The following is a 15,477-nucleotide window of genomic DNA, read 5'->3' as shown; positions in this document are numbered from 1 at the left end:
AGGGTCCCCCGAGCACCGCCAGGAGTGATTCCTGAGTGCAGAGTCGGGAGTCAGCCCTGAGCATCGCCGGGTGGGACCCAAAAAGCAAAAAGCCAAAAAAAAAAAAGACATTTACCGTCTTCTGGAAACTTCTATTTTCACCGAATTCCCTCACTGCGCCTCTCCCGCCCCGTCTCAGACCCCGACCCACCCCGACGGAAGGCCACAGCATCTCTCCCCGGTGTCACTTCCTCCCGTGTCCCCATGGCGCCGGCTTCCCGGGGGGGCCACTTCCTCCCCCCCTCCCGGCCCTCGCCTGCCCGGTCCTGCCCCTCCCCCGGCCTGTCAGCACCTGCTGGTCTGGGAAGACCCAGAGCCCCAAAGCGACCCAGAGATGCGCCCCCCCACCCCGCACCCCTGCCTCTCCCTCGGCCAGGGGCAGGACCAGCCCTGCGGGTTGGAGGGGGGGACCCGGCAGAACGTTCCCGCCCAACACAGGCCACCAGCACCCAGAAACCCGCTCCCGTGGGAAGGCGGCTGCACACGCGTGAACGGCTGCTGGTCATGGCCACCAGGGGCAACCGGACCCGGCACCCGTCCCCTCTGCCACTGACCCCCCCCACACCCGCCCCCTCGGCCACTGACCCCCCAGCACCTGCCCCCTCGGCCACTGACCCCCCCAGAGGGGCCGAGACGGGCGGCTCCGCCCCACGAGTCCCCCCCCCCCCCCCCGCCGCGTCCTGCGTGACTCAGCCCAGGCCCGCGGGCCGAGGAACCCGCCGGAAGGAAGGAAGGGAGGGCGACTGGCCTGTCCGTCTCTGTACCAGCGGATGGCGGCCGAGGGCACGGCGCGGGCCTCGCACTCGAGGGTCAGCGTGTTGTTCACCCGGATCTTCACCTCCTTTGGGGACAGGCCCGGCCCCAGCAGGTCCCCTCTGCTGATGAGGGGGGGGACTGCGGAGAGAGGGGGGGGCTGACGGGCCTCCACGTGGGAGTCGGGCGCACCCCACCCTGCTGAGCAAAGCACATACACACACACACACACACACACACATGCATACACACACGCATACACACACAGACACGCACACACACACACGAAAGCAGCATGCACGCACAAACTCCCCCCATGCGAACACACACACACACACACGTGAAAGCATCACGCATGCACACACATATGTGAAAGTGTATAAAAATAAAAAGAAAGGGCGCGGGCGAGGGAAGGGACGCCTCACCGCACCGAGCCAGGCACAGGGCCTAGGGCAGCAGCCGTCTCTCCCGCCACCCGAGTTCGGTAGCCTCCGGCCACTTCCCCCACCCCGGGGAGGTTGATGGCGAAGATGTGGCAGGCGAAGGAAGGAACGGAGCCAAGATGGTTGGTCTCACTTGCAGTTTATTCCAGTCTTCCCTCTATACACTCTCCGTCCTCTATACACTTTCCCCCCCACGTTCTCTCCGAACCCCCTTTTATTGATCATGGCCCATCCAAAGGGCGCAATACATTGACGTCACCAAAAGCACCAAAAGATCTTACAGGAAGAACATTGAGGCAACATAATTCTCTTGTATCTGCAGGCCCTTAATCTAGGCCCCGGGAAAGAAGATACAAAAACAAAACCAAAGCCTTCTTTGGGCTGAAAGCACTCGGATTTACATCCCAAAGACCAGGCTGGGCTGCAGCAAGAAATCTACATGTCAATTACAAACTAGACAGCACCTGAAATTTACATCCCAAAGACTAGGCTGGGCCAGAGCCTGGAATCTACAAAGTCAAATCATGCCTGGCTAGCACCTTAGATCTGTGGGTCAAAGATCAGCTAGGTTTCTGTGACAAAAGGTTTCTGTGACAGAACTCCAGAAGGCAGCTGGAAAAGGGGAAATATTCCAACATGAAAGCAGCATGCACACACACAAACACCCCCTCATGCGCGCACACACACACAACCCCCACAGAAACTCCCTCCCCACACACACATGCACACACACACACAAACTCCCCACCAAATGCACAAACTCCCCATGCATACATACATACACAACCCCCCCCCCGCACATACACACAAACCCCCAGCACACTCCCCCCCACACAAATTCCCCACACACATTCACACACACACACCCACACACATATACACACAAACTCCCCCCACATGCACACACACATGCACAAACTCCCCTCCTCACACACACAAACCGCCCACGCACACACAGACACTCACACTCACACACGCACTCACACACCTCTGGTCACTCGGGGGGCCGGGTGGCCGCACGCAGGACCAGGAGGGAGACACGAAACCTCCTTCCTACGGCCCCAAAGGGAAAGACCCGCCCGGCCTCAGCCCCGAGACAGGGCAGCCCCGCAGGCCACAAGCCCCTCCCTGGCCGCGACCCCTCTGCTGCCCCCCAGGTCTCCCGCCCGCACTTACTGAACACCTTCACCTCGTACTGCTTGAGGGTCTCGCCCGCCTCGTTGGTGGCCACGCAGGAGTAGCGCCCGGCGTCCTCCGCCTGCGCGTGCAGGATCTGCAGGGTCCGGCCGCCTGCGGGCAGGGGCGCGTCACGGGGCGAGGGGACGGCCCCGGGGGACACCGGCCCCAGGACACTCGGGCCTGCTGACCCGCCAAGGGCGGCCACTCAGTCCCCCAGATAGGGCTGGGGGGCGGCTGGGGAGACGGCGCCACGGGCTGGAGCACCGGCTCGCAGGCGGGAGCCCTGGGTTCGAGCCCCAACACTGCCTGGTTGCCTGAGCCCAGCCAGGAAAGAGACAGACAGAGAGCGAGAGGGAGAGAGTGAGAGGGAGAGAGACAGAGACAGAGATGAGACAGAGGGAGACAGAGACAGAGAGAGGCAGAGACAGAGAGGGAGACAGAGACAGAGAGAGACATAGAGACAGAGATAGACAGAGACAGAAAGAGGCAGAGAGACAGAGACAGAGAGAGACAGAGAGACACTGAGAGAGGCAGAGACAGAGAGAGACAGAGAGACAGAGGCAGAGAGACAGAGACAGAGAGACACAGAGACACAGAGACACATGGACAGAGAGAGACACAGAGACAGAGACGGAGACAGAGACACAGAGAGAGAGAAAGGCAGAGAGACAGAGACACAGAGATAGACAGAGACAGAGACCAGAGACAGAGACAGAAAGACAGAGATGGAGAGACAGAGACAGAGAGACAAAGAGACAGAGAGAGACAGAGAGACAGAGATGGAGAGACAGAGACAGAGAGACAGACAGAGACAGAGAGAGCGGAGAGCGCGTGCCCAGCTGCGCGCAGTGACCTGGCAGGATGCGGAGGTTGCGGCTGGACTCCAGGGCGGTCCCGTCCTTGAACCAGGAGATGGTGGCCGGGGGGTGGGAGTGGGCCTCGCACACCAGCGAGGTGGGGTTGTTGAGGATGACGGTGACGTCCTCGGGGCTGCCGTCCGAATCTGCGCCGGCGATCGTGGGCGAGACTGGGAGGGAGCAGAGCCAGGTGAGGAGCGGGTCTGGGCCGGGCCGGGAGCCTCCCCCGCCCGGCACCCCTGCTCCTGAGGGCCCCGCCCGAGCCACAGCACGGCCAAGGGCCCGGGGGTGTGCGTCTCCACGGGCACGGTGGGGCCTCCACAGCTCAAGGCCACAGAGGGGCCGGGAGAAGAGACTGGGGCCACGGGGCCAGAGCAAGGGCACAGAGGGGAGGGCACTGGCCTGGCACACGGCCGACCCGGGTTTGATCTCCGGCATCCCCTAGGGTCCCCCGAGCACCACCAGGAGTGATTCCTGAGTGCAGAGCCAGGAGTCAGCCCTGAGCATCACCGGGTGGGACCCAAAGGCCACACATACACACACACACATTAACTGAACTTTTCTTAGAAATGCACACCCTGACCTCAACAGGGGGTGACTCTTGACGGGGGGGGGGGGGGGGGGGGGGAATGACACAGTCCCCAGAGCACCAACCAATGACTCCAACAACACACAAAACACTGCAAATCCTTTCCTGCTCAGATCTACGTCTATTTTTTTTTTTTCTTTTTTGGTCCCACCCAGCGATGCTCAGGGCTGACTCCCGGCTCTGCACTCAGGAATCACTCCTGCTGTGCTCAGGGGACCCTATGGGATGCTGGGGATCTAACCCGGGTTGGCCACATGCAAGGCCAACGTCCTCCCCGCTGTGCTATCGCTCCAGCCCCTCATTTTGCTTTTAAACAATCAAAACTAGTTTATTTTTAAAAATGTTTTTCTTTGCTTTTTCTTTTGTTTTTGGGCCACACCCAGTGATGTGCAGGCATTTCTCCTGGCTCTGCACTCAGGAATCACTCCTGGCAGTACTCGGGGGACCCTATGGGATGCCGGGGATAGAACCTGAGTTGGCTGCATGCCAGGCAAACACCCTCCCCGCTGTGCTATCGCTCCAGCCCCATAATGAAAATGATTAAAACAAAAAAAAATTTTTAAATCAAATACAACAAGTTAAAGTGGTGCATTTTAAACCTCAAAACGAGAAGAGAATAACGTCTCTATTACAGGACTTTTGGAGATATAAACATAAAATCTGACAATTCAGGAACTGACAATTCAGCAAAAAAAATTTTTTTTAGTTAATAACAAGGTGGACTTATAAGTTGATTTATAAGTTGTCCAACACTTCCAAGACCGTAACAAGCTTCAGACGTCTTCCAAGACGAGACTGTGGAAAAATCCAAGCACTATGAAATCTGTTATTTCCAACAGTGCCTGAGCCCAAAAGTCTTCAAGACCATCAGGAAGATGTTTGAGACACTCACTCACCACGTCTGCTCAGAAAAGGGCCCCGGGCGGCTCCCAGAAGTATAATGTTATTTAATCTTTCCAGGCTCGTAAATATCGTGTGGACAATCCCCAGGAATGGGAGAGACCCACAAAGGAAGGCTAAGAGATCTCCGGTGGAACCTTTCACGCTTTATCGGTTTCTCCTAACACGTGTTTCAGGGCAGGTTTGTTTTTAACCACTGCTCTTTCGACATCCATCCTGTTCACAGTCCTGACCCTCACACACACAGAAACTGTGCCAGGAACAAAGCAGTTATTCTAAGTGTAATAAATACTCTAGGAATGAATCAATGCATTAAATTTTTTTTTTTTTTTGCTTTTTGGGTCACGCCCGTCGATGCACAGGGGTTACTCCTGGCTCTGCACTCAGGAATTACTCCTGGCGGTGCTCAGGGGACCATATGGGATGCTGGGGATCGAACCCGGGTCGGCCGCGTGCAAGGCAAACGCCCTACCCACTGTGCTATTGCTCCAGCCCCTCAATACATTAAATTTTTTAAAAAAAAAAAAAACAGCAAGTGCTCAGAGAGGCAGGCTTGGGGGGCAGGAGGGACACGGGGGACACTAGTGGAGGGATGGGTGCTGGACACAGTATGCCTGAAACTCAACCCTGAAGAACTGTGTGAAGCTGTCACTCACGGTGATTAAAAAATAAACGCCCAACAAAAATGCATAAGCACCCGATACTCCTTAACTAACACGATTCAATTCTACCTGAGCAACATTAGCATGACAAAAAATAAGTACAAGCATATTAAAATAGACTGGAGCGACAGCACAACGGGGAGGCCTTTTGCCTTGTTCATGGCCGACCCGGGTTCGATCCCCGGCATCCCGTAGGGTCCCTGAGCACCGCCAGGAGTGATCCCTGAGTGCAGAGCCAGGAGTCAGCCCTGAGCACCGCCGGGTGGGACCCAAAAAGCCAAGAAAAAAAAAAACCTGCCTGTTCATTAAAAAACAAAAATTATTTATTTACCCTTTAATTGAATCACTGTGAGATACCCAGTTTTAAAGTCGTTCATGCTCGGGTGTGAGTCCTACAGGATTCCAACACCCGTCCCTGCACCAGGGCACAGTTCCCAGCACCAGGGACCCCAGGCTCCCTCCTGCCTCTATGGCAGACACTTTCCACTCTTCTCTCCCTCCTCTCTCTGTCTCTCTCTTCTCTCCTCCGCCTTTTTTTTTTTTTTTGGCTTTTTGGGTCACACCCGGCAATGCACAGGGGTTACTCCTGGCTCTGCACTCAGGAATCACTCCTGGCGGTGCTCAGGGGACCCTATGGGATGCCGGGGATCGAACCCGGGTCGGCCTCATGCAAGGCAAACGCCCTACCCACTGTGCTATTGATCCAGCCCCTCCTCTCTCTTCCTTTCTATCTCTCTGTCTCTCCTCTCTCTCCTCTTTCTCTGTCTCTGTCTCCTTCTCTCTCTCCTCTATCTCTTTCTCTCTCCTCTCTCCTCTCTCTCTCTCTCTCTCTCTGTCTCTCTCCTCTCTCTCCGTCTCTCTGTCTCCGTCTCTCCCTCTCCTCTATCTCTCTGTCTCTCTCCCCCTCCCCTTCTGGACATCATGGTCTGCAATGCAGACACTGAGAGGTTATGTCTGCCCCTCCCCCCCTTCAGCACTCAGTTCCTGTCCAGAGTGACCGTGTCCATCTCTGTCTCGTGGTCCCTTCTCTGTCCTAACCGCCCCTCCCCCCACACTCGTGACAAGCTCCCAACCTGGGCCCATCCCCCTCGCCTGTTGTTTCCTCCCATAATCTCTCACTCTCATTTTTTTTTAACATCCCAGGAATGAGCGCGTCCTTCCCCACCTGCCCCCTCCCTCCGACTCGTTCCACTCAGTGTGAGTCTCTCCATGTCCGTCCATCTCCCAGCCAACCTCACGACTCCATTTTCCCATAGAAAAACTCCCCGCTGTCCCGAGTCTGCGGGCTCAGGGCCTCCCCCAGCCTCACAATTCCGGGGCCGAGCGCCCACGGGAGCGACTCTGGGCGCCCAACCCGGAGCTGCGGGCTCCACGTCACGTCACGCACGGACGAAGCAGCGGGAACCAGGAGGGAAGGAGCACGGCAGGGGGACGCCGAGCCCCCCCGAGGGTACGCACCCAGCACGTTGAGGCTGAAGGTCTTGCTGCGGTCCCCGGCCGCGTTGGAGGCCCAGCACGAGTATCTCCCGGCGTGGGACACGTGAGCGTGGGAGATACGGAGGAAACGGCCGGCGGACAGCACTCGGAGGGCCTCATCCTCCTGGAGGGGCTGCCCATCTCGGCGCCACTCGATGTCGGGCACCGGGTGCCCTGTCGGGGGGAGGGATGCAGTGAGGAGGGGCACTGGCCGAACAGGACACGCCCAGGGCCCGAGGGAGGGCCGGGGGAGGGCGTGTGGGGACAGGCTCTCCCTCTCCTCTATCTCTCTGTCTCTATCTCCTGGCCTCTGCCAGGACCCAGAAAAGCAGAAACCCAGATGCGTCTGTCGGAGATAACCCCGACAGACGGGGGTCGGGTTAGGTCTCAGGAACGGGAGTGTCGGGGCGGTGGGCTGGGTGTCGCGGCCAAAACAGCAACCAAGATGTGTGGACTCTGTAGGTCATAGAAAATTGCTGAGGAACGCCGACTTGCCAAAGTGAAAGGGTAAGAACGCGCCGAACCTAGTGCTCGGGGGTCCCTGCTGGAGCCCGCTGTGTCGGGCGATGCTCGGACCCCAGCTACCGGAACAATAAACCTCGCCGTGTGATTTGCATGATGGGCTGTTCTCTGTCCTTGAGGGGTGGTCGACTCCGGACTCTTAACAGGCGTTTGCCTCCCACGTGGCTGACCCAGCCTCAACCCGCAGCATCCCCCTTGGCCCCCTGAGCCTGCCAGGAGTGACTCGTGGGCACAGAGCCAGGAGCACTAACCGGGCATAGCCTCAAGCCCAGGGAAACCTCCGCAAACGTAAATAACTGATAATCATAGCGACAATGTGACGATAGTGAAAAACACATGTTCAGGGACCATGTTCCGAGAACCGATTCTAAACCCAAGTCTCTGCACGGGGCTGACCCGGTGTCACCCCTTAGGCCAGGCAATGTGTTCATAGGAAAATACACCGGAAAACGGAACACACGTTTTTATAAAAATGACTTATGAGGGGCTGGAGCGATAACACAGCGGGGAGGGCGTTTGCCTTGCACGTGGCCGACCCGGGTTCGATTCCCAGCATCCCATAGGGCCCCCTGAGCACCGCCAGGGGTAATTCCTGAGTGCAGAGCCAGGAGTAACCCCTGTGCATCGCGCCAGGTGTGATCCAAAAAGAAAATAAAATGACTTATGAAAATCACTCACGACGACCTCGCCTTCATATTTGATGTTGAAAAGATGTTCTATTTGGGGGGGGGGACTAGAGAGACGTCTCAGATTCTGAAATCTCAGGGCTAGGATGAATGGAGACATTACTGAGACCGCTTGAGAAAATTGACGATCAACGAGATGATGATGATGATGATGATGATGATGATGATGATGATGATGATGATGATGATGAGAGGTGGCAGAGTGGCTAAAGAACTTACCTCGGACGTGGCCGACCCGGGTTCAATCCCTGGCATCCCATGTGGTCCCTAGAGCCCCAGAAGGAGCCAGGGGCCCTCAGAGAAAGCTTCACCCCTCACTAACAGCAATCCTGACCCACACCCAAAGGAGCTAACTGGGGAACATGCCGAGTGAAACTCAGCAGAGCAGAGGCGGGGATGGCCTCAACTGTGCAGACTAAGGATCTATTTAGCATCAACAATCTACGAAGCATTAACAACATTCCTGTAACGGGTGTCGAGTTGAGTGAAATGAGTTGCCATGAATTGAAGGAATTAAACAAATTGAATGAGCTGAACGAACGGAATTGACTGGATTGAATTGAACAAATAATGCATGTGAATTCTCTGTCTGGCAGAGAATTCATAATAACTCTTTCAAGGCAGTTCAGGGAACCAAGAGAACATTCAGACAAATAAAATTCAGACAGCAGCTCATGCACAGCCCGAGAAACCCCCCGCCCCGCCCCAGAGCTGAAAAGCACAGTGTTTGCGGTGAAAGCGTTCCACTGGCAGCATCAAAAGCAAATTCGACAAAGCAGAAGGAAAATACAACGGATGAGCGAGAAGATTAGGTCACTTGAAAGTGTCCTGCCAGAAAAGCTAACAGGAGGTGTGGGGGGGGTTGGTGGGGGGGCAAGAACGAGAAAAATTGAAGAACTTGTCAGACTTGTGGGACACAGCCCGGATAAAGAATATGCTCTTTATGGGGTTCCCAGAAGGGCAAGAACGAAGAAAGGGGCTAGAAAACACACACACACACAAAAGGTCCAAAAATGCCCAAAAATGCTCAAAAATGCCCAAACAGAGGAAAGAAACTACGCATTCAGCGGCAGGAATCTGAAAGGTCCCCAAATGGGCTGAATTAAAAAAGGTCAGACACTGAGGCACATTATAACTACACGGAGAGTCGGGGACAAAGAGAGACTTGATCCCAGCAAGAGGGAGAGTGCAGCAAACTTACAAACCAACCACCAGGGAATGAGCACCGGAGGAGAGAGGAAAAGGGGCTGAAGACCTTCCCCTGCACGGGCTCGACCTGGGTTTGGTCCCCAGTACCACGTCTGGTCCCCCAGGTCCCACCAGGAGCAACCCCCACCCCCGCCCCGCCGAGCAGAGAGCCTGGAGTGAACCCTCTGTCCGGCCGGAAGAAGGAAGCTCTAACCGCAGCTGTTTGGAACTAGCACAATACGGGGAGAGAGAATTCTCCCGAGCGGACAGATTGGGGGAGGCGCCCAGAACTACACAGCCGTTCCGGAAACTCGGAGGCCGTTCTGAGGCTCGAAAGCGATGGACGCGTGAGCAAAACCCCGCAGTCTGCTCGGGGTGATCCTCTAGCACTGCGAAAATGATGCGCACATGGCTTACAGCTCGCGGGCGTAGCAAAAAAAAAAATGTAAAAAATATGGGCATGGTTTTGTATCTTGCAAACCAAGGTTATTTCAATAAAAACGTTCACAAATAACCATGGTTACGATAATTTACTACGGAATACACAGTAGAAATATAGCACAGTGGGGAGGGCGTTTGCCTTGCACACAGCTGACCTGGGTTCGATTCCTCCGTCCCTCTCGGAGAGCCCGGCAAGCTACTGAGAGGATCCCGCCCACACGGCAGAGCCTGGCAAGCTCCCCGTGGCGTATTCGAGATGCCAAACACAGTCACAAGTCTCACCATGGAGACGTGACTGGTGCCCGCTCGAGCAAATTGATGAGCAATGGGTTTTACACACACACACACACACACACACAGACACACACACACACACACACAATGTTGGACTGGAGCGATAGCACATCGGGGACGGCGTTTGCCTTGCATGAGGCCGACCCGGGTTTGATTCCTCCGTCCCTCTCGGAGAGCCCGGCAAGCTACCGAGAGGATCCCGCCCACACGGCAGAGCCTGGCAAGCTCCCCGTGGCGTATTCGAGATGCCAAACACAGTCACCACAAGTCTCACCATGGAGACGTGACTGGTGCCCGCTTGAGCAAGTTGATGAACTACCATGGGACGACAGTGCTCAGTGCAGAAAATAATATGTATATTTTGTAACGTGATGCTATAAACAGAGAGAGTCACCTCAGCTGAGAGCGGGCGAGAAGTCTGAGCCCCAGGCCCTGAGAAGCCGACGGCCCCAGTGTCTGTCTCTGAACTCCCCAGACCTTCTTTTTCCCTCCTCCTTCCCTCCCTCCCTCCCTCCCTCCCTCCCTTCCCTTTCGTCTCCTCCCTCCTTCCTTTTCTCCTGTCTGCAGGATTTGAGGTTCTCTCCTGGACCCACCAACCGCCTTCCCTTTCCAACGCCTGTCTACACTGACAGGGGCGGCCTGACTCCTGCTTCCCGGGGGCCAGACAGACCAAGACCCTTTGGGGAGGGGCCGCGTGTGCACGGGCTCACCTGACACTTCGCAGGCGAGGGTCACACTCTGGGTCTCTCTCACCTTCACCTCTTCCAGGGTGATTTTCCCCAGGATCCGAGGCGGCACTAGCGAGGGAAAGCAGTCGCAGTGTGAGCACGTATGCCCCCGTGTTAAAGACATCTGTGTGTCTTAAAAATAAGCCTGGTTTTATAGTTTATTACATATAAGTATAATATTAACATAAATGAAAATAATTTAGCCTTAAAAATGAGAATAACTGGGGCTGGAGCGATAGCACAGCGGGGAGGGCATTTGCCTTGTATGCAGCCAACCCAGGTTCGAATCCCAGCATCCCATAGGGTCCCCTGAGCACCACCAGGAGTAATTCCTGAGTGCAGAGCCAGGAGTAACCCCTGTGCATCACCGGGTGGGACCCAAAAAGCAATAAATAAATAAATAAATAAATAAATTCTCATTTGTATTTGTCAATAACCGCCTTGTACTCTGTTAATCAATTTTTAAATCCATTATGCACCAAGAGGACATGAATTCAGTCACAATCACCTTAGTGCGATGGACACGATCAAGCCCAGAGACCAGCGTCCCGTCCGCACGCCAGCACGGAAGGCCAGGCAGGAGACGTCCGCCTTCCCCGTGCCACACCAAGGAGCCCTCCCCTGCCCGTCAGGACAGCTCTGGAAGCTCAGGGACCGTTACCGGAGAATAAATACACGGCCCCGGGGTCCTGCGATTCCAGGGAATTACCTTGAAGGAATCCCAATATCCTCTGCCAAGACCGACAGACCCCGAGTCAGAGAACACACACGAGTGTGTCACCGGACTCTACGGCCCAACCTACGGCTGCTCCCAGGGGGGAGCCCGCAGCAAGGACTCTGTCGCGTACCTAGGACCGAGAGGCTGAAGACCTTCCTCTCCTCCCCGGCCGCGTTCCTCACCACGCAGGTGTACTGGCCCCCGTGCTCCAGCCCGGCCTGCAGCAGCCGCAGCGTCCTGCCCCCTGCAGGAAGGAAGCGGAGACTGAGGGAAGGAGGACCCGGGGCTCCTCCTACGTGAACTCACGACATTTCTGCAACAGTCGGGCAGGGCTGCGTTTACAGGGGACAATTTCATCCCGGGGACGGAAACTCGACAGTGGGGCCCTGCGCGAGTGCGAGGGTCATGCAGGCAGGGGGCCGGCACCGAGGCCATGGAAGGGGGGACCCCCCCTGGTGGTGGATGAGTCTCCTGACTTAATCTACTTCCCTCCGTCCCCTAGGTGGGGTGTCGAGCACTGGGGCAGGGAGCTCCAGGCCCTCTTTCTATCCTTCGTCAGGGGACCTGGAGACTCCTGGAGACTTTCCCTGTTCTCTCTCTCTGGCACGCCCGGTAGGTAGCTGAGTCCGCCAGCCAGGTCGTGAAAGGAAACTCGGGGACTCGGGGACGGGAGACGTGCAGGGGAGAGGCGGGTCCAGGCGCCCGGGGCGGCCCACACCCCACCTGAGAGCATCCTGACGGAACTGCTGAGGCCGACGGGCCAGCCGTCCTTCAGCCAGGTCACCGAGGGCAGCGGGACCCCCGAGGCCTCACAGGTCAGGGACACCGAGCTCTTCTCCACCACGCTGACGTTCTCAGGGGCATCGTGGCTTCCCAGGATACTCGGGGGCACTACAAGGCAAAAGCCGCGCGGGTGAGACGCGGGGAGGGAGGCAGCGGCATCAGGCCAGGACCAGGCTCGCAGGGGCTCACGGGAGGGGAACTTGACGGGCCTCTCGCTTCCACACGCGGCAGGTTCACGACTCGGAGCTGTGACCTCCCAGCACGCCTGGAGAGGGACTGAGGCCAGCAGCAGCCAAGACCTTTCGCGTTGCTATCCGAACACCTCGAGACGGTTTCCCCGTGTCACTCATCTTTCCTGGCAAACTTTTTTTTTTTAATTTATTTTTGGGTCCCACCTGGCGATGCTCAGGGCTGACTCCTGACTGCACTCAGGGATCACTCCTGGCGGTGTTCGGGGGACCCTAGGGGATGCCGGGGATCGAACCCAGGTTGGCCACGTGCAAGGCAAATGCCCTCCCCACTGTGCTATCGTGCCCGGGTGCTTAGGCCATCCTGATGGACATTTATTGATAACACATTGACTAGAATATTACGCTGCCTTCCTCGCCACAGTGAGGTCACATGACGGGGCACGCCGGACTTCCTCATGTCGGCATGCCCTGTCATTTGAGGTTCGAGTCAGTCGAGACAGCTCACTTGGAAGAGGAAGAGATGGAGAAATTTTAGTCGGAAGAGAAAGACAAATGCAGATCTCGTTCACACATGGGATAGAAACCCGGCAAGGGGGGGCTGGAGCGATAGCACAGTGGGTAGGGCGTTTGCCTTGCACTCGGTCGACCCGGGTTTGATTCCCAGCATCCCATAGGGTCCCCTGAGCACTGCCAGGAGTGATTCCTGAGTGCATGAGCCAGGAGTAACCCCTGTGCATCATCGGTGTGACCCAAAAACCAAAAAAAAAAAAAAAAGAAAAAAAGAAAAAGAAACCCAGCAAGGGGACAGATGGTGGCCAGTGAAAACCAACCCTGAGCCTCCGACCACAGGACCGAGGGCCTGGCCAGGGAGGACCTGCAGACACTCCCTAAGACAACATCGGCACCGCTGGAAACCCGTGTTATCCCACGGTGTTGAAACGCAGACACGAGGAAGGAAATTTGACTTGGCACAAGAAGTACTTCAAGAAGACTGAGACCCATTTGACTACATGTTTTCCCGAAAGACGACGCACTTTCTTTTTCAGTTGGAGCATGACTTTATGATTCGGTCCATTCTGCCCTTCTCTTTCTGACTATAAATTTAAGTCTTTTAAAACTGTCTTATTTTGGGGCTGGAACAATAGTACAGCGGGTAGGGCGTTTGCCTTGCAGGCAGCCAACCCGGGTTCGATTCCCACCATCCCTAAAGAGTCCCCCGAGCACCACCAGAAGTAATTCCTCAGTGCGGAGCCAAGAGTAGCCCCCGAGGGCCCACTGGCAGTGGCCCAGACAGAGAAGAAAAGAGTGAGGGGGGCCCTGGAGCAGCTCCCAGAGTAGACTGCTGGTTCCTATGCGAGCTCAGTACTGAGTGTTCTGAGGAGGGTGGGAGCAGCCGACGTGCACACAACACAATGGCCGATTCAGTTCCTTTTTTAGTTTTTTTTTGCTTTTTGGGTCCCACCCGGTGATGCTCCTGGCTCTGCACTCAGGGATCACTCCTGCCGGTGCTCGGGGGACCCCATGGGATGCCGGGAATCGAACCCGGGTCGGCCACGTGCAAGGCAAAGGCCCTAGTTGCCATGCTGTCGCTCAGGGCCCAACACTGGTTGCTTTGCTCTGTGCGACATGGGCCGGTGCGAGGTGACATCCTCGTAACTCCTGACTTTCGGGTCAGCAGGGTCAGTAACTGACGGGGGGGGGGGGGCAGGAGGGGGACGGACCCAGCACTGAGGGTGCGACTTCCGCCCGGGCCACTCACCGTGCACACTCAGGTCGTACTTCCGGTCGGTCATTCCTGCCACGTTTGAGGCCACACACACATAGCGGCCGGTGTCCGACACGTGGACGCTCTTCAGCCGAAGGACGCGGCCCTCCTCCAGGACGTCCACGGCCCTCCCCGCGGCCAGGGGGCGGCCATCCCTCATCCAGGTGACGGCCGGGGCGGGCGTGCCCTGCACCTCGCACTCCAGAGAGACGTTCTCCCCGCGGGTGGCCATCACTTCCGTCGGGAGGCCGCCACTGTGGGCGATGGTGGGCCGGACTGGAGAGAGGCAGGAAGGAGACACGGGGCCGTCAGCGAAACTGACGCCACGGCCAGTGGCGGCCGACAGGAAGTCCCAGCCAGGCCTCGGTTTCTCTTTCCCCAGAGCAGGACTTGCTAAAGTAAACTCCCAGTTGAGCAATTTGCCGAGATAAGAAATTGGGGGGCTGGAGCGATAGCACAGCGGGGAGGGCGTTGGCCCTGCACGCGGCCGACCCGGTTCGATCCCCGGCATCCCATAGGGTCCCCTGAGCACCGCCAGGAGTGATTCCTGAGTGCAGAGCCGGGAGTCAGCCCTGAGCATCGCCGGGTGGGACCCAAAAGGAAAAAAAAAACAAATTGGGCAGTTGTGTCCGGCTGGTCACGAGGGGTCCCTGTCCCCTCCGTAGAAACTGTTATTAACCACTGCCTAGTTGCTGACCATCGCTGTAATACAGCAGTGCTCGGGGGACCCTATGGGATGCTGGGAATCGAACCCGGTCGGCTGCGTGCCAGGCAAACGCCCTCCCTTTTGGACTATCACTCCGGCCCCCCAGACACAGTTCTGGTTCAAGTAATAGCTCAGGAAGAGACGAGAGGCGCTCGTGGAAATCCCCCAGCACTCGAAAACGCCACCTGGTTTTAGAGTTCTTGAAAACGAGATTCTGTTTTCTTTGGGGGCCACACCCGGCGATGCTCAGGGCTGACTCCTGGCTCTGTGCTCAGAAATCACTCCTGGTGGGGCTCGGGGAACCCTACGGGATGCTGGGGATCGAACCTTGGTTGGCTGCGTGCAAGGTAAGCGCCCTCCCCGCTGTGCTATGGTTCTAGCCACCCTCCCCCCCACCACCCCTGGCCAAATTAGATCTTTTTAAGCCGGGGAAGTCATAGCTGGTAGTACTCTGGGACCGTGTGGTACCATGGATATAACCTGGGATTCCTACATGCAAAAAGCAAGTGCTCACTGGGGCTGGAGTGATAGCACAGCGGGGAGGGTGTTGGCCTGGC

At 56.9% G+C, this 15,477-nt stretch overlaps 1 protein-coding gene across 1 annotated transcript in view; it reads right to left on the bottom strand.

Moving 5' to 3' along the window:
- Positions 1-15,477, bottom strand: part of HMCN1 (hemicentin 1) — a 293,245-nt gene that overhangs the window by 91,986 nt on the left and 185,782 nt on the right. The window contains 8 exon segments of the mRNA XM_055121231.1: positions 788-933; positions 2,412-2,525; positions 3,268-3,441; positions 6,881-7,072; positions 10,740-10,826; positions 11,606-11,719; positions 12,199-12,366; positions 14,209-14,490. Of these exon segments, the coding sequence (XP_054977206.1) occupies positions 788-933; positions 2,412-2,525; positions 3,268-3,441; positions 6,881-7,072; positions 10,740-10,826; positions 11,606-11,719; positions 12,199-12,366; positions 14,209-14,490 (1,277 nt within the window).

This window comes from Sorex araneus, chromosome X (assembly GCF_027595985.1).
Source record: "Sorex araneus isolate mSorAra2 chromosome X, mSorAra2.pri, whole genome shotgun sequence".
In the NCBI taxonomy this organism is placed as follows: domain Eukaryota; kingdom Metazoa; phylum Chordata; class Mammalia; order Eulipotyphla; family Soricidae; genus Sorex; species Sorex araneus.
This window is presented reverse-complemented; position numbering and strand designations above follow the sequence as displayed.